The following is a 24,052-nucleotide window of genomic DNA, read 5'->3' as shown; positions in this document are numbered from 1 at the left end:
CTGAATTCAGGAATGCGGGCAGTGGCTGGGCCCGAATTCAGGAATGCAGGGAGTGGCTGGGCCTGAATTCAGGAATGCAGGGTGTGGCTGGGCCTGAATTCAGGAATGCAGGGAATGGCTGGGCCTGAATTCAGGAATGCAGGGAGTGGCTGGGCCTGAATTCAGGAATGCAGGGAGTGGCTGGGCCTGAATTCAGGAATGCAGGGAGTGGCTGGGCCTGAATTCAGGAATGCGGGGAGTGGCTGGGCCCGAATTCAGGAATGCGGGGAGTGGCTGGGCCTGAATTCTGGAATGCAGGGAGTGGCTGGGCCCGAATTCAGGAATGCAGGGTGTGGCTGGGCCTGAATTCAGGAATGCAGGGAATGGCTGGGCCTGAATTCAGGAATGCAGGGAGTGGGTGGGCCTGAATTCAGGAATGCAGGGAGTGCAGGGAGTGGCTGGGCCCGAATTCAGGAATGCAGGGAGTGGGTGGGCCCGAATTCAGGGATGCAGGGAGTGGCTGGGCCTGAATTCAAGGATGCAGGGAGTGGCTGGGCCTGAATTCAGGAATGCAGGGAGTGGATGGGCCTGAATTCAGGAATGCAGGGAGTGGCTGGGCCTGAATTCAGGAATGCGGGGAGTGGCTGGGCCCAAATTCAGGAATGCAGGGAGTGGCTGGGCCCAAAATCAGGAATGCAGGGAGTAACTGGCCTGAATTCAGGAATGCGCGGAGTGGCTGGGCCCGAATTCAGGAATGCAGGAAGTGGCTGGGCCTGAATTCAGGAATGCAGGGAGTGGCTGGGCCTGAATTCAGGAATGCAGGGAGTGGCTGTGCCTGAATTCAGGAATGCGGGGAGTGGCTGGGCCCGAATTCAGGAATGCGGGGAGTGGCTGGGCCTGAATTCAGGAATGCGGGGAGTGGCTGGGCCTGAATTCAGGAATGCGGGGAGTGGCTGGGCCCGAATTCAGGAATGCAGGGAGTGGCTGGGCCTGAATTCAGGAATGCAGGGAGTGGCTGGGCCCGAATTCAGGAATGCAGGGTGTGGCTGGGCCTGAATTCAGGAATGCAGGGAATGGCTGGGCCTGAATTCAGGAATGCAGGGAGTGGGTGGGCCTGAATTCAGGAATGCAGGGAGTGCAGGGAGTGGCTGGGCCTGAATTCAGGAATGCAGGGAGTGGCTGGGCCCGAATTCAGGGATGCAGGGAGTGGCTGGGCCTGAATTGAAGGATGCAGGGAGTGGCTGGGCCTGAATTCAGGAATGCAGGGAGTGGCTGGGCCTGAATTCAGGAATACAGGGAGTGGCTGGGCCTGAATTCAGGAATGCGGGGAGTGGCTGGGCCCAAATTCAGGAATGCAGGGAGTGGCTGGGCCCAAAATCAGGAATGCAGGGAGTGGCTGGGCCTGAATTCAGGAATGCGGGGAGTGGCTGGGCCCGAATTCAGGAATGCAGGAAGTGGCTGGGCCTGAAACTAGGAATTCGGGGACTGGCTGGGTCTGAATTCAGGAATGTCGGAGTGGCTGGGCCTGAATTCAGGAATGCGGGGAGTGGCTGGGCCTGAATTCAGGAATGCAGGGAGTGGCTGGTCCTGAATTCAGGAATGCAGGGAGTGGCTGGGCCTGAAACTAGGAATGCGGGGAGTGGCTGGACCTGAATTCAGGAATGCGGGGAGTGGCTGGGCATGAATTCAGGAATGCAGGGAGTGTCTGGGCCTGAATTCAGGAATGCAGGGAGTGGCTGGGCCTGAATTCAGGAATGCAGGGAGTGGCTGGGCCTGAATTCAGGAATGCAGGGAGTGGCTGAGCCTGAATTCAGGAATGCGGGGAGTGGCTGGGCCTGAATTCAGGAATGCGGGGAGTGGCTGGGCCAGAATTCAGGAATGCAGGGAGTGGCTGGGCCCAAATTCAGGAATGCGGGGAGTGGCTGGGCCCAAATTCAGGAATGCAGGGAGTGGCTGGGCCTGAAACTAGGAATGCGGGGAGTGGCTGGGCCTGAATTCAGGAATGCGGGGAGTGGCTGGGCCTGAATTCAGGAATGCAGGGTGTGGCTGGGCCTGAATTCAGGAATGCAGGGAATGGCTGGGCCTGAATTCAGGAATGCAGGGAGTGGCTGGGCCTGAATTTAGGAATGCAGGGAGTGCAGGGAGTGGCTGGGCCTGAATTCGGGAATGCAGGGAGTGGCTGGGCCTGAATTCAGGAATGCAGGGAGTGGCTGGGCCTGAATTCAGGAATGCGGGAAGTGGCTGGGCCCGAATTCAGGAATGCGGGGAGTGGCTGGGCCTGAAATCAGGAATGCGGGGAGTGGCTGGGCCTGAATTCAGGAATGCTGGGAGTGGCTGGGCCTGAATTCAGGAATGCAGGGAGTGGCTGGGCCTGAATAAGGAATGCAGGGAGTGGCTGGGCCTGAATTCAGGAATGCGGGGCTGTGGCCGAGCCCGAATTCAGGAATGCGGGGAGTGGCTGGGTCTGAATTCAGGAATGCGGGGAGTGGCTGGGCCTGAATTCAGGAATGCGGGGAGTGGCTGGGCCCGAATTCAGGAATGCAGGGAGTGGCTGGGCCCGAATTCAGGAATGCAGGGAGTGGCTGGGCCCGAATTCAGGAATGCAGGGTGTGGCTGGGCCTGAATTCAGGAATGCAGGGAATGGCTGGGCCTGAATTCAGGAATGCAGGGAGTGGGTGGGCCTGAATTCAGGAATGCAGGGAGTGCAGGGAGTGGCTGGGCCTGAATTCAGGAATGCAGGGAGTGGCTGGGCCCGAATTCAGGGATGCAGGGAGTGGCTGGGCCTGAATTCAAGGATGCAGGAAGTGGCTGGGCCTGAATTCAGGAATGCAGGGAGTGGCTGGGCCTGAATTCAGGAATGCGGGGAGTGGCTGGGCCCAAATTCAGGAATGCAGGGAGTGGCTGGGCCCAAAATCAGGAATGCAGGGAGTGGCTGGGCCTGAATTCAGGAATGCGGGGAGTGGCTGGGCCCGAATTCAGGAATGCAGGAAGTGGCTGTGCCTGAATTCAGGAATGCAGGGAGTGGCTGGGCCTGAATTCAGGAATGCAGGGAGTGGCTGTGCTTGAATTCAGGAATGCGAGGAGTGGCTGGGCCCGAATTCAGGAATGCAGGGAGTGGCTGGGCCTGAATTCAGGAATGCAGGGTGTGGCTGGGCCTGAATTCAGGAATGCAAGGAATGCCTGGGCCTGAATTCAGGAATGCAGGGAGTGGCTGGGCCTGAATTCAGGAATGCAGGGAGTGCAGGGAGTGGCTGGGCCTGAATTCGGGAATGCAGGGAGTGGCTGGGCCTGAATTCAGGAATGCAGGGAGTGGCTGGGCCTGAATTCAGGAATGCGGGGAGTGGCTGGGCCCGAATTCAGGAATGCGGGGAGTGGCTGGGCCTGAAATCAGGAATGCGGGGAGTGGCTGGGCCTGAATTCAGGAATGCTGGGAGTGGCTGGGCCTGAATTCAGGAATGCAGGGAGTGGCTGGGCCTGAATTCAGGAATGCTGGGAGTGGCTGGGCCTGAATTCAGGAATGCAGGGAGTGGCTGGGCCTGAATTCAGGAATGCAGGGAGTGGCTTGGCCCGAATTCAGGAATGCGGGGAGTGGCTGGGCCCGAATTCAGGAATGCAGGGAGTGGCTGGGTCTGAATTCAGGAATGCGGGGAGTGGCTGGGCCTGAATTCAGGAATGCGGGGAGTGGCTGGGCCGGAATTCAGGAATGCAGGGAGTGGCTGGGCCCGAATTCAGAAATGCAGGGAGTGGCTGGGCCCGAATTCAGGAATGCAGGGTGTGGCTGGGCCTGAATTCAGGAATGCAGGGAATGGCTGGGCCTGAATTCAGGAATGCAGGGAGTGGGTGGGCCTGAATTCAGGAATGCAGGGAGTGCAGGGAGTGGCTGGGCCTGAATTCAGGAATGCAGGGAGTGGCTGGGCCCGAATTCAGGGATGCAGGGAGTGGCTGGGCCTGAATTCAAGGATGCAGGGAGTGGCTGGGCCTGAATTCAGGAATGCAGGGAGTGCCTGGGCCTGAATTCAGGAATGCAGGGAGTGGCTGGGCCTGAATTCAGGAATGCAGGGAGTGGCTGGGCCCAAATTCAGGAATGCAGGGAGTGGCTGGGCCCAAAATCAGGAATGCAGGGAGTGGCTGGGCCTGAATTCAGGAATGCGCGGAGTGGCTGGGCCCGAATTCAGGAATGCAGGAAGTGGCTGTGCCTGAATTCAGGAATGCAGGGAGTGGCTGGGCCTGAATTCAGGAATGCAGGGAGTGCCTGGGCCTGAATTCAGGAATGCAGGGAGTGGCTGGGCCTGAATTCAGGAATGCGGGGAGTGGCTGGGCCTGAATTCAGGAATGCGGGGAGTGGCTGGGCCCGAATTCAGGAATGCAGGGAGTGGCTGGGCCCGAATTCAGGAATGCAGGGAGTGGCTGGGCCCGAATATAGGAATGCAGGGTGTGGCTGGGCCTGAATTCAGGAATGCAGGGAATGGCTGGGCCTGAATTCAGGAATGCAGGGAGTGGGTGGGCCTGAATTCAGGAATGCAGGGAGTGCAGGGAGTGGCTGGGCCTGAATTCAGGAATGCAGGGAGTGGCTGGGCCCAAATTCAGGGATGCAGGGAGTGGCTGGGCCTGAATTGAAGGATGCAGGGAGTGGCTGGGCCTGAATTCAGGAATGCAGGGAGTGGCTGGGCCTGAATTCAGGAATGCAGGGAGTGGCTGGGCCTGAATTCAGGAATGCGGGGAGTGGCTGGGCCCGAATTCAGGAATGCGGGGAGTGGCTGGGCCTGAAATCAGGAATGCGGGGAGTGGCTGGGCCTTAATTCAGGAATGCTGGGAGTGGCTGGGCCTGAATTCAGGAATGCAGGGAGTGGCTGGGCCTGAATTCAGGAATGCTGGGAGTGGCTGGGCCTGAATTCAGGAATGCAGGGAGTGGCTTGGCCCGAATTCAGGAATGCGGGGAGTGGGTGGCTGGGCCCGAATTCAGGAATGCAGGGAGTGGCTGGGTCTGAATTCAGGAATGCGGGGAGTGGCTGGGCCTGAATTCAGGAATGCAGGGAGTGGCTGGGCCGGAATTCAGGAATGCAGGGAGTGGCTGGGCCCGAATTCAGGAATGCAGGGAGTGGCTGGGCCCGAATTCAGGAATGCAGGGTGTGGCTGGGCCTGAATTCAGGAATGCAGGGAATGGCTGGGCCTGAATTCAGGAATGCAGGGAGTGGGTGGGCCTGAATTCAGGAATGCAGGGAGTGCAGGGAGTGGCTGGGCCTGAATTCAGGAATGCAGGGAGTGGCTGGGCCCGAATTCAGGGATGCAGGGAGTGGCTGGGCCTGAATTCAAGGATGCAGGGAGTGGCTGGGTCTGAATTCAGGAATGCGGGGAGTGGCTGGGCCTGAATTCAGGAATGCGGCGAGTGGCTGGGCCGGAATTCAGGAATGCAGGGAGTGGCTGGGCCCGAATTCAGGAATGCAGGGAGTGGCTGGGCCCGAATTCAGGAATGCAGGGTGTGGCTGGGCCTGAATTCAGGAATGCAGGGAATGGCTGGGCCTGAATTCAGGAATGCAGGGAGTGGGTGGGCCTGAATTCAGGAATGCAGGGAGTGCAGGGAGTGGCTGGGCCTGAATTCAGGAATGCAGGGAGTGGCTGGGCCCGAATTCAGGGATGCAGGGAGTGGCTGGGCCTGAATTCAAGGATGCAGGGAGTGGCTGGGCCTGAATTCAGGAATGCAGGGAGTGGCTGGGCCTGAATTCAGGAATGCAGGGAGTGGCTGGGCCTGAATTCAGGAATGCGGGGAGTGGCTGGGCCCAAATTCAGGAATGCAGGGAGTGGCTGGGCCCAAAATCAGGAATGCAGGGAGTGGCTGGGCCTGAATTCAGGAATGCGGGGAGTGGCTGGGCCCGAATTCAGGAATGCAGGAAGTGGCTGTGCCTGAATTCAGGAATGCAGGGAGTGGCTGGGCCTGAATTCAGGAATGCAGGGAGTGGCTGTGCCTGAATTCAGGAATGCGGGGAGTGGCTGGGCCCGAATTCAGGAATGCAGGGAGTGGCTGGGCCTGAATTCAGGAATGCGGGGAGTGGCTGGGCCTGAATTCAGGAATGCGGGGAGTGGCTGGGCCCGAATTCAGGAATGCAGGGAGTGGCTGGGCCCGAATTCAGGAATGCAGGGAGTGGCTGGGCCCGAATATAGGAATGCAGGGTGTGGCTGGGCCTGAATTCAGGAATGCAGGGAATGGCTGGGCCTGAATTCAGGAATGCAGGGAGTGGGTGGGCCTGAATTCAGGAATGCAGGGAGTGCAGGGAGTGGCTGGGCCTGAATTCAGGAATGCAGGGAGTGGCTGGGCCCAAATTCAGGGATGCAGGGAGTGGCTGGGCCTGAATTGAAGGATGCAGGGAGTGGCTGGGCCTGAATTCAGGAATGCAGGGAGTGGCTGGGCCTGAATTCAGGAATGCAGGGAGTGGCTGGGCCTGAATTCAGGAATGCGGGGAGTGGCTGGGCCCAAATTCAGGAATGCAGGGAGTGGCTGGGCCCAAAATCAGGAATGCAGGGAGTGGCTGGGCCTGAATTCAGGAATGCAGGGAGTGGCTGGGCCCGAATTCAGGAATGCAGGAAGTGGCTGGGCCTGAAACTAGGAATTCGGGGACTGGCTGGGTCTGAATTCAGGAATGTCGGAGTGGCTGGGCCTGAATTCAGGAATGCGGGGAGTGGCTGGGCCTGAATTCAGGAATGCAGGGAGTGGCTGGGCCTGAATTCAGGAATGCAGTGTGTGGCTGGGCCTGAATTCAGGAATGCAGGGAATGGCTGGGCCTGAATTCAGGAATGCAGGGAGTGGCTGGGCCTGAATTCAGGAATGCAGGGAGTTGCTGGGCCTGAATTCAGGAATGTGGGGAGTGGCTGGGCCCGAATTCAGGAATGCAGGGAGTGGCTGGGCCTGAATTCAGGAATGCAGGGGGTGGCTGGGCCCGAATTCAGGAATCCGGGGAGTGGCTGGGCCTGAATTCAGGAATGCGGGGAATGGCTGGGCCTGAAACTAGGAATGCGGGGAGTGGCTGGGCCTGAATTCAGGAATGCAGGGAGTGGCTGCACCTGAATTCAGGAATGCGGGGAGTGGCTGGGCCCGAATTCAGGAATGCGGGGAGTGGCTGGGCCCAAATTCAGGAATGCGGGGAATGGTTGAGCCTGAATTCAGGAATGCGTGGAATGGCTGGGCCTGAATTCAGGAATGCGGGAAGTGGCTGGGCCTGAATTCAGGAATGTGGGAAATGGCTGGGCCTGAATTCAGGAATGCAGGGAGTGGCTGGGCCTGAATTCAGGAATGCAGGTAGTGGCTGGGCCTGAATTCAGGAATGCAGAGAGTGGCTGGGCCCGAATTCAGGAATGCAGGAAGTGGCTGGGCCCGAATTCAGGAATTCAGGAAGTGACTGGGCCTGAATTCAGGAATGCAGGGTGTGGCTGAGCCTGAATTCAGGAATGCAGGGAGTGGCTGGGCCTGAATTCAAGAATGCAGGCAGTGGCTGGACCTGAATTCAGGAATGCGGGGACTGCGTGGGCCTGAATTCAGGAATGTGGGGAGTGGCTGGGCCTGAATTCAGGAATGCGGGGAATGGCTGGGCCTGAATTCAGGAATGCAGGGAGTGGCTGGGCCTGAATTCAGGAATGCAGGGAGTGGCTGGGCCTGAATTCAGGAATGCGGGGAATGGCTGGGCCTGAATTCAGGAATGCGGGGAATGGCTGGGCCTGAATTATGGAATGCAGGGAGTGGCTGGGCCTGAATTCAGGAATGCAGGGAGTGGCTGAGCCCGAATTCAGGAATGCAGGGAGTGGCTGGGCCCGAATTCAGGAATGCAGGGAGTGGCTGGGCTTGAATTCAGGAATGCGGGGAGTGCGTGGGCCTGAATTCAGGAATGCAGGGAGTGGCTGGGCCTGAATTCAGGAATGCGGGGAATGGCTGGGCCTGAATTCAGGAATGCAGGGTGTAGCTGGGCCCGAATTCAGGAATGCAGGGTGTAGCTGGGCCTGAATTCAGGAATGCGGGGATGGCTGGGCCTGAATTCAGGAATGCAGGGAGTGGCTGGGCCTGAATTCAGGAATGCGGGGAATGGCTGGGCCTGAATTCAGGAATGCAGGGAGTGGCTGAGCCGAATTCAGGAATGCATGGAGTGGCTGGGCCCGAATTTAGGAATGCAGGGAGTGGCTGGGCTTGAATTCAGGAATGCGGGGAGTGCGTGGGCCTGAATTCAGGAATGCAGGGAGTGGCTGGGCCTGAATTCAGGAATGCAGGGAAGGGCTGGGCCTGAATTCAGGAATGCAGGGAGTGGCTGGGCCTGAATTCAGGAATGCAGGCAGTGGCTGGGCCTGAATTCAGGAATGCAGGGAGTGGCTGGGCCTGAATTCAGGAATGCAGGGTGTAGCTGGGCCCGAATTCAGGAATGCAGGGTGTAGCTGGGCCTGAATTCAGGAATGCGGGGATGGCTGGGCCTGAATTCAGGAATGCAGGGAGTGGCTGGGCCTGAATTCAGGAATGCGGGGAATGGCTGGGCCTGAATTCAGGAATGCAGGGAGTGGCTGAGCCCGAATTCAGGAATGCAGGAAGTGGCTGGGCCCGAATTTAGGAATGCAGGGAGTGGCTGGGCTTGAATTCAGGAATGCGGGGAGTGCGTGGGCCTGAATTCAGGAATGCAGGGAGTGGCTGGGCCTGAATTCAGGAATGCAGGGATTGGCTGGGCCTGAATTCAGGAAAGCAGGGTGTAGCTGGGCCCGAATTCAGGAATGCAGGGTGTAGCTGGGCCTGAATTCAGGCATGCGGGATGGCTGGGCCTGAATTCAGGAATGCAGGGAGTGGCTGGGCCTGAATTCAGGAATGCGGGGAATGGCTGGGCCTGAATTCAGGAATGCGGGGATGGCTGGGCCTGAATTCAGGAATGCAGGGAGTGGCTGGGCCTGAATTCAGGAATGCAGGCAGTGGCTGGACCTGAATTCAGGAATGCGGGGACTGCGTGGGCCTGAATTCAGGAATGCGGGGAGTGGCTGGGCCTGAATTCAGGAATGCAGGGAATGGCTGGGCCTGAATTCAGGAATGCAGGGAGTGGCTGGGCCTGAATTCAGGAATGCAGGGTGTAGCTGGGCCTGAATTCAGGCATGCGGGATGGCTGGGCCTGAATTCAGGAATGCAGGGTGTAGCTGGGCCCGAATTCAGGAATGCAGGGTGTAGCTGGGCCTGAATTCAGGAATGCGGGGAGTGCGTGGGCCTGAATTCAGGAATGCAGGGAGTGGCTGGGCCTGAATTCAGGAATGCGGGGAATGGCTGGGCCTGAATTCAGGAATGCAGGGTGTAGCTGGGCCCGAATTCAGGAATGCAGGGTGTAGCTGGGCCTGAATTCAGGAATGCGGGGATGGCTGGGCCTGAATTCAGGAATGCAGGGAGTGGCTGGGCCTGAATTCATGAATGCAGGGAATGGCTGGGCCTGAATTCAGGAATGCAGGGTGTAGCTGGGCCCGAATTCAGGAATGCAGGGTGTAGCTGGGCCTGAATTCAGGAATGCGGGGATGGCTGGGCCTGAATTCAGGAATGCAGGGAGTGGCTGAGCCCGAATTCAGGAATGCAGGAAGTGGCTGGGCCCGAATTTAGGAATGCAGGGAGTGGCTGGGCTTGAATTCAGGAATGCAGGGAGTGCGTGGGCCTGAATTCAGGAATGCAGGGAGTGGCTTGGCCTGAATTCAGGAATGCAGGGAATCGCTGGGCCTGAATTCAGGAATGCAGGGTGTAGCTGGGCCCGAATTCAGGAATGCAGGGTGTAGCTGGGCCTGAATTCAGGAATGCGGGGATGGCTGGGCCTGAATTCAGGAATGCAGGGAGTGGCTGGGCCTGAATTCAGGAATGCGGGGAATGGCTGGGCCTGAATTCAGGAATGCGGGGATGGCTGGGCCTGAATTCAGGAATCCAGGGAGTGGCTGGGCCTGAATTCAGGAATGCAGGCAGTGGCTGGACCTGAATTCAGGAATGCGGGGACTGCGTGGGCCTGAATTCAGGAATGCGGGGAGTGGCTGGGCCTGAATTCAGGAATGCAGGGAATGGCTGGGCCTGAATTCAGGAATGCAGGGAGTGGCTGGGCCTGAATTCAGGAATGCAGGGAGTGGCTGGGCCTGAATTCAGGAATGCGGGGAATGGCTGGGCCTGAATTCAGGAATGCGGGGAATGGCTGGGCCTGAATTCAGGAATGCAGGGAGTGGCTGAGCCTGAATTCAGGAATGCAGGGAGTGGCTGGGCCCGAATTCAGGAATTCAGGAAGTGACTGGGCCTGAATTCAGGAATGCAGGGAGTGGCTGAGCCCGAATTCAGGAATGCAGGGAGTGGCTGGGCCCGAATTCAGGAATGCAGGGAGTGGCTGGGCTTGAATTCAGGAATGCGGGGAGTGCGTGGGCCTGAATTCAGGAATGCAGGGAGTGGCTGGGCCTGAATTCAGGAATGCGGGGAATGGCTGGGCCTGAATTCAGGAATGCAGGGTGTAGCTGGGCCCGAATTCAGGAATGCAGGGTGTAGCTGGGCCTGAATTCAGGAATGCGGGGATGGCTGGGCCTGAATTCAGGAATGCAGGGAGTGGCTGGGCCTGAATTCAGGAATGCGGGGAATGGCTGGGCCTGAATTCAGGAATGCAGGGAGTGGCTGAGCCCGAATTCAGGAATGCAGGGAGTGGCTGGGCCCGAATTTAGGAATGCAGGGAGTGGCTGGGCTTGAATTCAGGAATGCGGGGAGTGCATGGTCCTGAATTCAGGAATGCAGGGAGTGGCTGGGCCTGAATTCAGGAATGGGGGGAATGGCTGGGCCTGAATTCAGGAATGCAGGGTGTAGCTGGGCCCGAATTCAGGAATGCAGGGTGTAGCTGGGCCTGAATTCAGGAATGCGGGGATGGCTGGGCCTGAATTCAGGAATGCAGGGAGTGGCTGGGCCTGAATTCAGGAATGCGGGGAATGGCTGGGCCTGAATTCAGGAATGCGGGGAATGGCTGGGCCTGAATTCAGGAATGCAGGGAGTGGCTGGGCCTGAATTCAGGAATGCAGGGAGTGGCTAGGCCTTAATTCAGGAATGCAGGGAAGGGCTGGGCCTGAATTCAGGAATGCAGGGAGTGGCTGGGCCCGAATTCAGGAATTCAGGAAGTGACTGGGCCTGAATTCAGGAATGCAGGGAGTGGCTGAGCCCGAATTCAGGAATGCAGGGAGTGGCTGGGCCCGAATTCAGGAATGCGGGGAGTGTGTGGGCCTGAATTTAGGAATGCAGGGAGTGGCTGGGCCTGAATTTAGGAATCCAGGGAGTGGCTGGACCTCAATTCAGGAATGCGGGGACTGCGTGGGCCTGAATTCAGGAATGCTGGGAGTGGCTGGGCCTGAATTCAGGAATGCAGGGAATGGCTGGGCCTGAATTCAGGAATGCAGGGAGTGGCTGGGCCTGAATTCAGGAATGTGGGGAGTGGCTTGGCGTGAATTCAGGAATGCACGGAGTGGTTGGGCCTGCAGGAATGCCGAGAGTGGCTGGGCCTGAATTCAGGAATGCGCGGAGTGGTTGGGCCTGCAGGAATACCGGGAGTGGCTGGGCCTGAATTCAGGAATGCGGGGAGTGCGTGGGCCTGAATTCAGGAATGCGGGGAGTGGCTGAGCCTGAATTCAGGAATGCAGGGAGTGGCTGGACCTGAATTCAGGAATGCAGGGACTGCCTGGGCCTGAATTCAGGAATGCGGGGAGTGGCTGGGCCTGAATTCAGGAATGCGGGGAATGGCTGGGCCTGAATTCAGGAATGCAGGTAGTGGCTGGGCCTGAATTCAGGAATGCGGGGAGTGCCTTGGCGTGAATTCAGGAATGCGCTGAGTGGTTGGGCCTGCAGGAATGCCGGGAGTGGCTGGTCCTGAATTCAGGAATGCGCGGAGTAGTTGGGCCTGCAGGAATGCCGGGAGTGGCTGTGCCTGAATTCAGGAATGCGGGGAGTGCGTGGGCCTGAATTCAGGAATGCGGGGAGTGGCTGGCCGTGAATTCAGGAATGCGGGGAGTGGCTGGCCGTGAATTCAGGAATGCGGGGAGTGCGTGGGCCTGAATTCAGGAATGCGGGGAGTGGCTGAGCGTGAATTCAGGAATGCGGGGAGTGGCTGGGCGTGAATTCAGGAATGCGGGGAGTGGCTGGCTGTGAATTCAGGAATGCGGGGAGTGCGTGGGCCTGAATTCAGGAATGCGGGGAGTGCGTGGGCCTGAATTCAGGAATGCGGGGAGTGGCTGGGCGTGAATTCAGGAATGCAGGGAGTGGCTGGGCCCGAATTCAGGAATGCAGGGAGTGGCTGGGCTTGAATTCAGGAATGCGGGGAGTGCGTGGGCCTGAATTCAGGAATGCAGGGAGTGGCTGGGCCTGAATTTAGGAATCCAGGGAGTGGCTGGACCTCAATTCAGGAATGCGGGGACTGCGTGGGCCTGAATTCAGGAATGCTGGGAGTGGCTGGGCCTGAATTCAGGAATGCAGGGAATGGCTGGGCCTGAATTCAGGAATGCAGGGAGTGGCTGGGCCTGAATTCAGGAATGTGGGGAGTGGCTTGGCGTGAATTCAGGAATGCACGGAGTGGTTGGGCCTGCAGGAATGCCGAGAGTGGCTGGGCCTGAATTCAGGAATGCGCGGAGTGGTTGGGCCTGCAGGAATACCGGGAGTGGCTGGGCCTGAATTCAGGAATGCGGGGAGTGCGTGGGCCTGAATTCAGGAATGCGGGGAGTGGCTGAGCCTGAATTCAGGAATGCAGGGAGTGGCTGGGCCTGATTTCAGGAATGCAGGGAGTGGCTGGACCTGAATTCAGGAATGCAGGGACTGCGTGGGCCTGAATTCAGGAATGCGGGGAGTGGCTGGGCCTGAATTCAGGAATGCGGGGAATGGCTGGGCCTGAATTCAGGAATGCAGGTAGTGGCTGGGCCTGAATTCAGGAATGCGGGGAGTGCCTTGGCGTGAATTCAGGAATGCGCTGAGTGGTTGGGCCTGCAGGAATGCCGGGAGTGGCTGGGCCTGAATTCAGGAATGCGCGGAGTAGTTGGGCCTGCAGGAATGCCGGGAGTGGCTGTGCCTGAATTCAGGAATGCGGGGAGTGCGTGGGCCTGAATTCAGGAATGCGGGGAGTGGCTGGCCGTGAATTCAGGAATGCGGGGAGTGGCTGGCCGTGAATTCAGGAATGCGGGGAGTGCGTGGGCCTGAATTCAGGAATGCGGGGAGAGGCTGGGCGTGAATTCAGGAATGCGGGGAGTGGCTGGGCGTGAATTCAGGAATGCGGGGAGTGGCTGGCCGTGAATTCAGGAATGCGGGGAGTGCGTGGGCCTGAATTCAGGAATGCGGGGAGTGCGTGGGCCTGAATTCAGGAATGCGGGGAGTGGCTGGGCGTGAATTCAGGAATGCAGGTAGTGGCTGGGCCTGAATTCAGGAATGCGGGGAGTGCCTTGGCGTGAATTCAGGAATGCGCTGAGTGGTTGGGCCTGCAGGAATGCCGGGAGTGGCTGGGCCTGAATTCAGGAATGCGCAGAGTAGTTGGGCCTGCAGGAATGCCGGGAGTGGCTGTGCCTGAATTCAGGAATGCGGGGAGTGCGTGGGCCTGAATTCAGGAATGCGGGGAGTGGCTGGCCGTGAATTCAGGAATGCGGGGAGTGGCTGGCCGTGAATTCAGGAATGCGGGGAATGCGTGGGCCTGAATTCAGGAATGCGGGGAGAGGCTGGGCGTGAATTCAGGAATGCGGGGAGTGGCTGGGCGTGAATTCAGGAATGCGGGGAGTGGCTGGGCGTGAATTCAGGAATGCGGGGAGTGGCTGGCCGTGAATTCAGGAATGCGGGGAGTGCGTGGGCCTGAATTCAGGAATGCGGGGAGTGCGTGGGCCTGAATTCAGGAATGCGGGGAGTGGCTGGGCGTGAATTCAGGAATGCAGGTAGTGGCTGGGCCTGAATTCAGGAATGCGGGGAGTGCCTTGGCGTGAATTCAGGAATGCGCTGAGTGGTTGGGCCTGCAGGAATGCCGGGAGTGGCTGGGCCTGAATTCAGGAATGCGCGGAGTAGTTGGGCCTGCAGGAATGCCGGGAGTGGCTGTGCCTGAATTCAGGAATGCGGGGAGTGCGTGGGCCTGAATTCAGGAATGCGGGGAGTGGCTGGCCGTGAATTCAGGAATGCGGGGAGTGCGTGGGCCTGAATTCAGGAATGCGGGGAGTGCGTGGGCCTGAATTCAGGAATGCGGGGAGTGGCTGGGCGTGAATTCAGGAATGCTTGGGACACCATCTCGGGTGTCGGGGTGGATTATTATCCCAGGCCTCATGATGGATATTCTGGGGGTTCTGGAGGGTCACCGTTCATTGCAATCTTTGTCATTTGCTTGACTGGGGTCAGACATGGCCCAGCAGGTTGGTGACGAAGTGAAACAGTTCTGCACGTTCACTCCTGGGCGGCGGGGATGAACAGGCCACTCCTGGCCAGCGGGGATGAACAGGCCACTCCTGGCCAGCGGGGATGAACAGGCCACTCCTGGCCAGCGGGTTTGAACAGGCCACTCCTGGCCGGCGGGGATGGACAGGTCACTCCTGGCCGCGGGGATGAACAGGTCACTCCTGGCCGGCGGAGATGAACAGGCCACTCCTGGCCGGCGAGGATAGACAGGTCACTCCTGGCTGACGGGGATGAACAGGCCACTCCTGGCCGGCGGGGATGGACAGGTCACTCCATGCCGAATGGTTTGCTCCACCACACTTAATTATGTTGATATTTTCTTTGTACGTTTATAGTGATACTCACAATGTTCCACGTTGGCTCCGCGTGGTCGGCCCCCAGATACTCCACGTAGGAGGCGAAGCCCTCATTCAGCCACAGGTCGTTCCACCACCTCACGGTCACGAGGTTCCCGAACCACTGGGAGGGAAAGAGTAGAAAGGAGGTGTTAGCAGGGGAAGTATCGGGACTCCCACCAACTCTTCACAGTGACAGGATACAGACAGTGGGGACGTATGATTTGACCCCCTAAACTATCAGATGTGCGCCCGCATTCTGAGGATGGCAGATGCGGGAGAACTCCCCCTGTCCTCCACCTGCACCTCCTGGAACTCCAAGGGCTGGTGTCTGGAAGTGGTGCCCCCACTCCTGAGAACCCCCCCTGTCCTCCACCTGCACCTCCTGAACCTCCCAGGGCCGGGGTCTGGAAGTGGCGCCCCCACTCCTGAGAACCCCCCCTCCCCCTTTCCTCCACCTGCACCTCCTGGAACTCCCAGGGCTGGGGTCTGCAAGTGGTGCCCCCACTCCTGAGAACCCCCCCCCTGTTCTCCACCAGCACCCCCTGGAACTCCCAGGGCCGGGGTCTGGAAGTGGTGACTCCACTCCTGAGAACCTCCCCCTGTCCTCCACCAGCACCTCATGGAACTCCCAGGGCTGGGGTCTGGACGTGGTTCCCCCACTCCTGAGAACCTCCCCCTGTCCTTCACCTGCACCTCCTCGAACTCCCAGGGCCGGGGTCTGGAAGTGGTGCTCACACTCCTGAGAACCTCTCCCTGTCCTCCACCTGCACCTCCTGGAACTCCCAGGGCTGGGGTCTGCAAGTGGCGCCCCCACTCCTGAGAACCCCCCTCCCCCTGTCCTTCACCAGCACCTCCTGGAACTCCCAGGGCTGGGGTCTGCAAGTGGTGCCCCCACTCCTGAGAACCTCCCCCTGTCCTTCACCAGCACCTCCTCGAACTCCCAGGGCCGGGGTCTGGAAGTGGTGCTCACACTCCTGAGAACCTCTCCCTGTCCTCCACCTGCACCTCCTGGAACTCCCAGGGCCGTGGTCTGGACGTGGTGCCCCCATTCCTGAGAACCTCTCTCTGTCCTCCACCTGCACCTCCTCGAACTCCCAGGGCTGGGGTCTGGACGTGGTGCCCCACTCCTGAGAACCCCCCCCTGTCCTCCACCAGCACCTCATGGAACTCCCAGGGCTGGGGTCTGGGGCTGGGGTCTGGAAGTGGTGCCCCCACTCCTGAGAACCTCCCCCTGTCCTATACCTGCATCTCCTCGAACTCCCAGGGCTGGGGTCTGGACGTGGTGCCCCCACTCCTGAGAACCTCCCCCTGTCCTCCACCAGCACCTCCTAGAACTCCCAGGGCTGGGGTCTGGACGTGGTGCCCCCACTCCTGAGAACCCCCACTGTCCTCCACCTGCACCTCCTGGAACTCCCAGGGCTGGGGTCTGGAAGTGGTGCCCCCACTCCTGAGAACCTCCCCCTGTCCTCCACCAGCACCTCCTCGAACTCCCAGGGCTGGGGTCTGGAAGTGGTGCCCCCACTCCTGAGAACCTCCCCCTGTCCTCCACCTGCACCTCCTGGAACTCCCAGGGCTGGGGTCTGGAAGTGGCGCCCCCACTCCTGAGAACCTCCCCCTGTCCTCCACCTGCACCTCCTGGAACTCCCAGGGCTGGGGTCTGGAAGTGGCGCCCCCACTCCTGAGAACCTCCCCCTGTCCTCCACCAGCACCTCCTGGAACTCCCAGGGCTGGGGTCTGGAAGTGGCGCCCCCACTCCTGAGAACCTCCCCCTGTCCTCCACCTGCACCTCCTGGAACTCCGAGGGCTGGGGTCTGGAAGTGGCGCCTCCACTCCTGAGAACCCCCCCTGTCCTCCGCCTGCACCTCCTGGAACTCCCAGGGCCGGGGTCTGAAAGTGGTGCCCCCACTCCTGAGAACCCCCCCCCCTTTCCTCCACCAGCACCTCCTGGAACTCCCAGGGCCGGGGTCTGGAAGTGGTGCCCCCACTCCTGAGAACCCCCCCCTGTCCTCCACCTGCACCTCCTGGAACTCCCAGGATCGGGTCTGGAAGTGGTGTACCCACTCCTGAGAACCTCCACCTGCACCTCCTGGAACTCCCAGGGCCGAGGTCTGGAAGTGGTCCCCCCACTCCTGAGAAACCCAGGCAGCCTGGCACATCATGGCGAGTTTCCTGATAGCGGGGTGGGCACGACTTTCCAGTCCACCCGGGGCTAGAATTGAAAAAGTGGAACCATTTTCTCAAAAAGATCCCCGTCCAGTGTGTAGCCGGAAGCCCCCCCCCCTCCCCTCCCCCAGTCAGCTAAGATTCGCCTGAACTCCTGAGCTGAATGGCCCGCAGGACGGGGGGGCGCATCAAGACCCCCTGGGGACGGCTAGTCTCCTCAATACCCTCATGTGTTGACATTTTCTCCAAAGCAACTATCCACAACTACGGTTTACCTAATGCCATCTTATTTTCCCCAGGGATGCCTTTACTACTGCTAATCAGGGGCTAGAACCCCCTGCCTGCCCAACCCTCAAAAGGGGCGCGCACTTTCTGATCACTGGTCCTTCTGAAGGCCCGACATGGACCTCGAATTGCCCCTGAGCCCCGGATTGGTGCACACAGTCCTAAGTGCATTCACCTCAGCGCCTGTCATCATGTATGTTCGGAGAAGGAAAGCAGACACACGGGGGCAGGAGGCACTGGGGGCACTTACCTGGTGGGCCAGCTCGTGGGCAATGATGGTCGCCACCCTCTCCTTGTTGCCGATGGAGGAGATCAGGGGGTCGTACAGCAGCGCCGTCTCTCGGTAGGTCACGAGCCCCCAGTTCTCCATGGCGCCTGCGTTGAAGTCAGGGAGGGCGATCTGGTCTGAAATGAAAGGGGTGCAGTGTTAGCACGGGCCTGGCCCAGGCCTGGAAGGTCAGGCCACACAGTTCCATTCTCTGGTCTGCAGTGAAAGGGGTGCAGTGTTAGCACGGGCCTGGCCCAGGCCTGCAAGGTCAGGCCACACAGTTCCATTCTCTGGTCTGCAGTGAAAGGGGTGCAGTGTTAGCACGGGCCTGGCCCAGGCCTGCAAGGTCAGGCCACACAGTTCTATTCTCTGGACAGTTCCATTCTCTTGTCTGCAGTGAAAGGGGTGCAGTGTTAGCACGGGCCTGGCCCAGGCCTGCAAGGTCAGGTCACACAGTTCCATTCTTTGGTCTGCAGTGAAAGGGGTGCAGTGTTAGCACGGGCCTGGCCCAGGCTGCAAGTTCAGGCCACACAGTTCCATTCTCTGGTCTGCAGTGAAAGGGGTGCAGTGTTAGCACGGGCCTGGCCCAGGCCTGCAAGGTCAGGTCACACAGTTCCATTCTTTGGTCTGCAGTGAAAGGGGTGCAGTGTTAGCACGGGCCTGGCCCAGGCCTGCAAGTTCAGGCCACACAGTTCCATTCTCTGGTCTGCAGTGAAAGGGGTGCAGTGTTAGCACGGGCCTGGCCCAGGCCTGCAAGGTCAGGCCACACAGTTCCATTCTCTGGTCTGCAGTGAAAGGGGTGCAGTGTTAGCACGGGCCTGGCCCAGGCCTGCAAGGTCAGGCCACACAGTTCCATTCTCTGGTCTGCAGTGAAAGGGGTGCAGTGTTAGCACGGGCCTGGCCCAGGCCTGCAAGGTCAGGCCACACAGTTCCATTCTCTGGTCTGCAGTGAAAGGGGTGCAGTGTTAGCACGGGCCTGGGCCAGGCCTGCAAGGTCAGGCCACATAGTTCCATTGACTTACTGCCATCTCGGCTTCTCTCATTTTCATTCCTAGTTCTGATTTTACTGCAAAATTCAAAATAAGTTTCACAACATGTGTTTACAAAATCATGCGTATTGGGTCATCCTGGGCAAAATGATCGAAATGAATGGAATGGCAATGGGCACATTTTGGACTCGCCTAATTTTATCCAAAACGTAATTTTGTCTGGTAATGCGACCAAAAGTATCACCCTCTTCCCTGTAGAGTAAGGAAAGACGCAGCCATGAAAACATGGAGGTTTAACAAGGCACTGCCGGTAACACAGGCCGACCACCCCCCACCCTGAGGCGATAGTGGGAAAGGAAGATGCCAGAAGCGGCCTGCAGGGTGTGCAGGCAGCTCCGCAGAGCCCGCCACGACCCCTCCAGCTCCTTCCAATGACTCCCAACTCCTCCATCTGCCCTGCCACGCCTGATCATTCGGAGTCACAGCCCAGCCTCTTACAGTGGCATCAACTGCTATCATAGGGGCCTGCGTGGGGGAGGGGCGGAGAGCAGCTCCCCTCTCCTGAGGTGAATGTAGTCCAGCCAGGACTTGAGGACTGCCTGATTGCTGCTGGTGATCCAGAGAAAAAGCGCAAAGAATTAGGAGAAGCCGGATGGCCGCTCTGAGACGCTGACGTGCCAATAGGGGCGTGCACACGACCCCTAGGCCTGTGCAGAAGCCGACCCCTACACACTGCAAATCCAGCCTTGGTATGAGGGAGGCTTCCCCACCCCCCCTTCTTCAGGGGCGTCACTGTCTTCTGAATGTTCCTGGATGCCTCCTTGTAAGAGTGGGGGCGGATCCTCCATTTGAGGACCCCCACCTGGGCCAGGACTATCAGGAACATCCGGGGAGCGTATTTAAGACCAAAGAAAGGGACGGACGCAGAACAGGACTGCAAAGCGATGGGACATGAAGATGGCGCCCTGCAAATCGAGGGAGCAGAGGAAGCGGCACGATTTCTTGAAGTGTGTCCAAAACTGGGTGCCACTCAGGGGCCCTGAGTGTTTCTGGACTATGAAGAGAATGAGAGAAGCACCCGCCTGTCCTGACTTCTGCTATGACGTCCTCTAGTGCCTGCTTTTGGGGGAGATGCTGTATCACAGCCGAGAGGGCACCTCGCGTTTCTGGGTGTCTGGGCAGTGGCATCTCTCGAACGCTTGACGCTGGCAAGGAAGAAGAGAGCTCCGCGCAGTAGCCGTCCATGGCAATTGCTACTAGCCATGCACATCTCATAATTATTATGTTATTTCTTGAGTGCAGCCCTAGCTTCGAGAAACAACAGAGTGCTTTACAGAGGTAACAATAGGACAGCTATAGAGCACGTGGGTGGGAAACAGAGGGGCACAGAGGAAGGGTACACCTGTACCGGGTGGTGAGAAGGAGAGGGCCGGGCGTCACCTAGCGAGTCACATGGCGCGAGGGGCGACGTGATGGCCTAGGTGTTGAGTAGGAGAGACTCCTTGAAGAGGTTGGTCTTTGAGTTCTTTTCTGACCTGTTGGACCGTGGGGGCGAGTTTGATGACGACAGGGAGGAGATTCCATAGTCTTGGGGCATAGACAGAGAAGGCTTGCTTTCTGGTCCTTTCCTTTTTACAGCAGCGGATTTCAAGTCCGCACGTGTCCTGGCTTCTGGTGGTGCGCGGTGTGCCGGAGATATTGGGTTTTGCTGCGAGTTAGCTGGGGGACTTTAGGCCGACTATCTTATAGATGATGCAGCAAGACTTGAAGCTGATTCGTACGTGCGGTGGGAGCCAGTGAAGGGCGATGAGGGCTGAGGAGATTTAGTCCTATCTGCGTAGAGCCTTGATGAGGAGTTCGCCCCGCGTGTAGGACACTTATCAGGGGCATAAGGGAGGATGACGAGAGGTCTCTGAGGAGTGCATTGCCCCCATCCAGGTGGGGTAGGAGCAGTGCTTCAACACTGGATCTAAAGCTGTCCGGATGGAGGAAGGGCTCTTCTTTTCACAGGAGGGAGAGCGGATACCAAGCTGTCTGAGTTTTCTTAGCTATGCGTGTCTTGACAGAGAGGTGTTTGTTGATGTGGAACCCAAGGGACTTGGTGAAGGCGGTGAGCTTGGGTGTGAAGCCCTCAGAGGTCATGGTTGATAGCCAGTTCTGTATGTCTGGGTGTTCGGTGTTGTTGGTGAGGAGTAGGAATTCTGTTTTATAGGGGTTGAGCTTCAAGTCTGCACTGGACAGCCATGACCTGATCAGCGGGAGGCAGGTTTTGACCCTATGGATGTCCTTGATGGAGTCGATCTTGAGGTACAGCTGTGTGTCATCGGTGTATTGGTGGATGTGGATGTTGTGTGTGGCCAGGAGATCTCCCCGTGGCTCCATGTATAGATTGAAGATCACTGGAGGCAGAATGGAACCCCATGGGACTCCACAAGTAACTTGTAGGACTGGCGATCTAGAGGAGTCCTTCTGAACAAACAGCTGGTGGTTGACAACGTAGGACTTGAACCAGCGTAGGACAAGGTTGCTGATCCCCTTGCACCAATGTAGTGTGTCCGTAAGTGCCTGGGATTCTACTGCATCGATAGCAACTGAGAGGTCGAGTAGAGCCAGGAGGCAGTGGTAGCCAACGTCAAGGATGTTGAGGGAGTCGTCGACCACCTGTATGCCTGCTGTCTCTGTGCTGCTGGAGATGTTAACTTTTTTCAAATCCTAGGTCTGAGATTCAGTCCACCTGCCTCCGGATGTGCTTGATGAGAGTAGAACAGACTGTTCCTTCATATGATGCTTGTAGCAAGTCCTGAAGGTCCGTTAGGACAGAATTTGCTGAATAAGCCGAGTGAATTGGAATCCGGAAATGACTCTTTCAAGGCAAATTCCACCTTGCGGCCCATAGCGTCTGCAAGGTTAGCATCCTCCGATGAGACCCCTGTACGGCCAATGAAGTTCTACAGACCCCGCTTTTCACCTGAGCTGATGTGGGAATGACTTGGCCATCCCCCCTGTAGGTTGGAAATTCTCATCAGGAATTTTGGGATCGTGGGCTTATCCACTTCGGCCCATTCACTAAGAACGACATTGTCATCAAGTGGAAGCCATGCCGGCATCTTCCTCCAGTAGTGGTGTCTGAAGTGAGAGGAGGAAGGAGCCGCGGAAGCGGGGGGGAGGGGATCCAGGTGTTCCCTGGGATGTCCAACATCATAAAACTGGAATGCGTTGCCTCCTGGTCTGAGAGCATGTACCTCACCGGCTGTCTCTGTTTTATTCATTACCCTGCACCTCCTGGTCGATTTCCTCTCCTTTCCTCTCTGATTTGTCTCAGGAGGAAAGCTCAGGGGCAACGTGTTCTCACTTTGGAAGCAATGCGACATGGAGAAACAAAGGTTCGATCCCCGGGTCCGTGCTTAGAAACCTCTTGGTATTATCAGCGTGTTATGAATAACCTATGGCAATTCCACTAAGTCAGCCTCATTTCATGGGGCGGAGCGGGAACGCATAATGCTTTCACGCCTTCATTGACCTCTCTGCCTGCCACATTCTAATGCAGTGATAATGCGGTGGAGGGCACAGAGCGGAGATCAGATCTCTTTCATGCAGTCCTCCTCCGTATTGTAATGGCTCATTCAGACTCATTTTAAATGGGGTGGGTGGTAAATCAGGGTGCAAAATGAGGGTGTAAAATCGGGGTGTAAAATCAGGGTGTAAAATCAGGGTGTAACACTTTCATGCCTTGATTTAGCGCTCTTGCCTATTTTCATGCAGTGACGAGGTGGCGGATGGGCACGGACCGGACGTAAGGTCTCCGTCCTGCATTCTTCCTCCGTCTTATCAGTGTGTTTCATTTCACGCCAGCATGACGTTTCATGCTGCCCCAAAACCAATTGGTCCCTATTGAATCCACCTTGATCTAGCAGCTGCCAAAGAGCAAGCGGATTCCACAGGAGTCTCTTAGTAAGCGCCTTCTGCAACGCGCCATTTGCAGGCGACGGGAAAATGAAAGGGTAAAAGCAGGCTCACCTCGCTTGGCCCTTTCAGTCTCCCCTCAGCCTTGCATGTGTTTAATCACATGGTGTGCTCCGCTCCTGCGCATGCGCGCCGCTCCTGCGCATGCGCCCTGCATCGGAAGTCCAGCTGCGCAGCGCTGTGTCGCTCCTCACCCCGCCATTCATGTGTCCAACACATGGTGAGAGCCGCACCTGCACCACTCACCTGATTTTGGCAAAGGGTAGGGCACTCGGTAATAGTCTGCAAAGAACTTCAGAATCGGCCCTGTTACATTCAGGGCGTACTCCCCTTGATTTTCTTGAATTGCCTTCGTGCGACCCCAGATCCGGATCTGGAAATAAAGAAAGCGCATAGAAATGATTAGAAGGCCTTTGCGGCACCTCAGACTCAGCTCATAGGTTTTTAGGGAGATGAGGGGAGACCCCACCTGCCACCCACTCTTAATCCTACCTGAGTAGTATTCAAATCCTCCACGTAATCAAAATCGCAGACAATGAAGGCCAGCAGGTAGGTGGACATGCGGGGAGTTTTCTCGAAGGTGGTCACGTGCCACGTCGCGCCGTCAGCCTGCACTGTTGTGGTGCCTGGAGGAACAAGACATGCCTTTTAGAATAAGCGTCAGAATGAAGGCGGTTCTCATATCTATCCGTGAAACAGCGCTCGCCTTTCATCGTTTTGGGGTACGCTCGCCCCTATACGGTCTCTTACGTTCAAAAGGCGCTAAACACATGCATTTACCCAGGCCATAGTTAGGGCCCGATTCATGGAATTTTTGCACGATTCAAAGTGACTTTGCACTGCCGACACAAACCCTGATTAGTGGAACTGTGCAAAGTGTATTTTTGCTGAGCAAAGTCAGTGCAAAGTCATGTTTGCATTACAAAAAGACGTTGCACTAACTTTGCACTGCAAAAATACACTTTGCACAGTTCCATGAATCGGGGTTTGTATCGGCAGCGCAAAGTCACTATGAACCGCGCCAAATATTCCATGAATCGGGTTCTTATGCGCCATCTGCCTGGTTGCTGTTGGTTTAAATGTGCACTTGCCGAAGAAAATACACCCACAAAGGGCTACTCGCATTAATCCCAACCCTGCCCCGAACCCAAATGCGCCGCCATATTGTTTTGCGCACATCCCATTGTAACATGTAGTGGATGGTTTGAACAGTTTCATGCCCTAACACATTGCTCCATATCACAAGATAACACAATTCAGTGACCATTGTCTTGGCGAGGCCCTTACTGGTGTGATAAGCTTGGGTTGCCAATGACGAGGGCGCGGCAGCAGCTCTACACTCCATTACAAGAAGTACTCCACTGATCGGCCAATTAGAATGAGGGCTATGACTGCAGATAGCGGCCTCCTTTCCACAACTCGCAGTCACAAACTTGATAATTCTCCAACCACCAATCGGAATATTTGTTTCAATGCTTCTGCTTCGAACACTTCAAGGTACTCATCAGGGGTCAAATCCTAAAAATAAAAGTGGGGGCACTCAACATACCAATTGAATGTGGTATCACCAGAAATTAGCATACCAAGGTGCCCTCTGAAAAAGTGGGGGGACTCCATCCGCCCGGCGTCCCCTCGACTTGAGCCCTGGTACTCACTA

General features: G+C 57.5%; 1 protein-coding gene across 1 annotated transcript in view; it reads right to left on the bottom strand.

Moving 5' to 3' along the window:
- Positions 1-24,052, bottom strand: part of LOC138504628 (aminopeptidase N-like) — a 169,614-nt gene that overhangs the window by 125,825 nt on the left and 19,737 nt on the right. Inside the window, exons 3-6 of the mRNA XM_069625224.1 lie at positions 22,888-23,021; positions 22,642-22,768; positions 17,426-17,580; positions 14,735-14,848 (exon numbers count right to left, since the gene is read on the bottom strand). Of these exons, the coding sequence (XP_069481325.1) occupies positions 14,735-14,848; positions 17,426-17,580; positions 22,642-22,768; positions 22,888-23,021 (530 nt within the window). The remainder of the gene's footprint in view (positions 1-14,734; positions 14,849-17,425; positions 17,581-22,641; positions 22,769-22,887; positions 23,022-24,052) is intronic.

The sequence above is a fragment of the Ambystoma mexicanum genome, chromosome 11 (genome assembly GCF_040938575.1).
Source record: "Ambystoma mexicanum isolate Mex_15411 chromosome 11, UKY_AmexF1_1, whole genome shotgun sequence".
Taxonomy (NCBI): domain Eukaryota; kingdom Metazoa; phylum Chordata; class Amphibia; order Caudata; family Ambystomatidae; genus Ambystoma; species Ambystoma mexicanum.
This window is presented reverse-complemented; position numbering and strand designations above follow the sequence as displayed.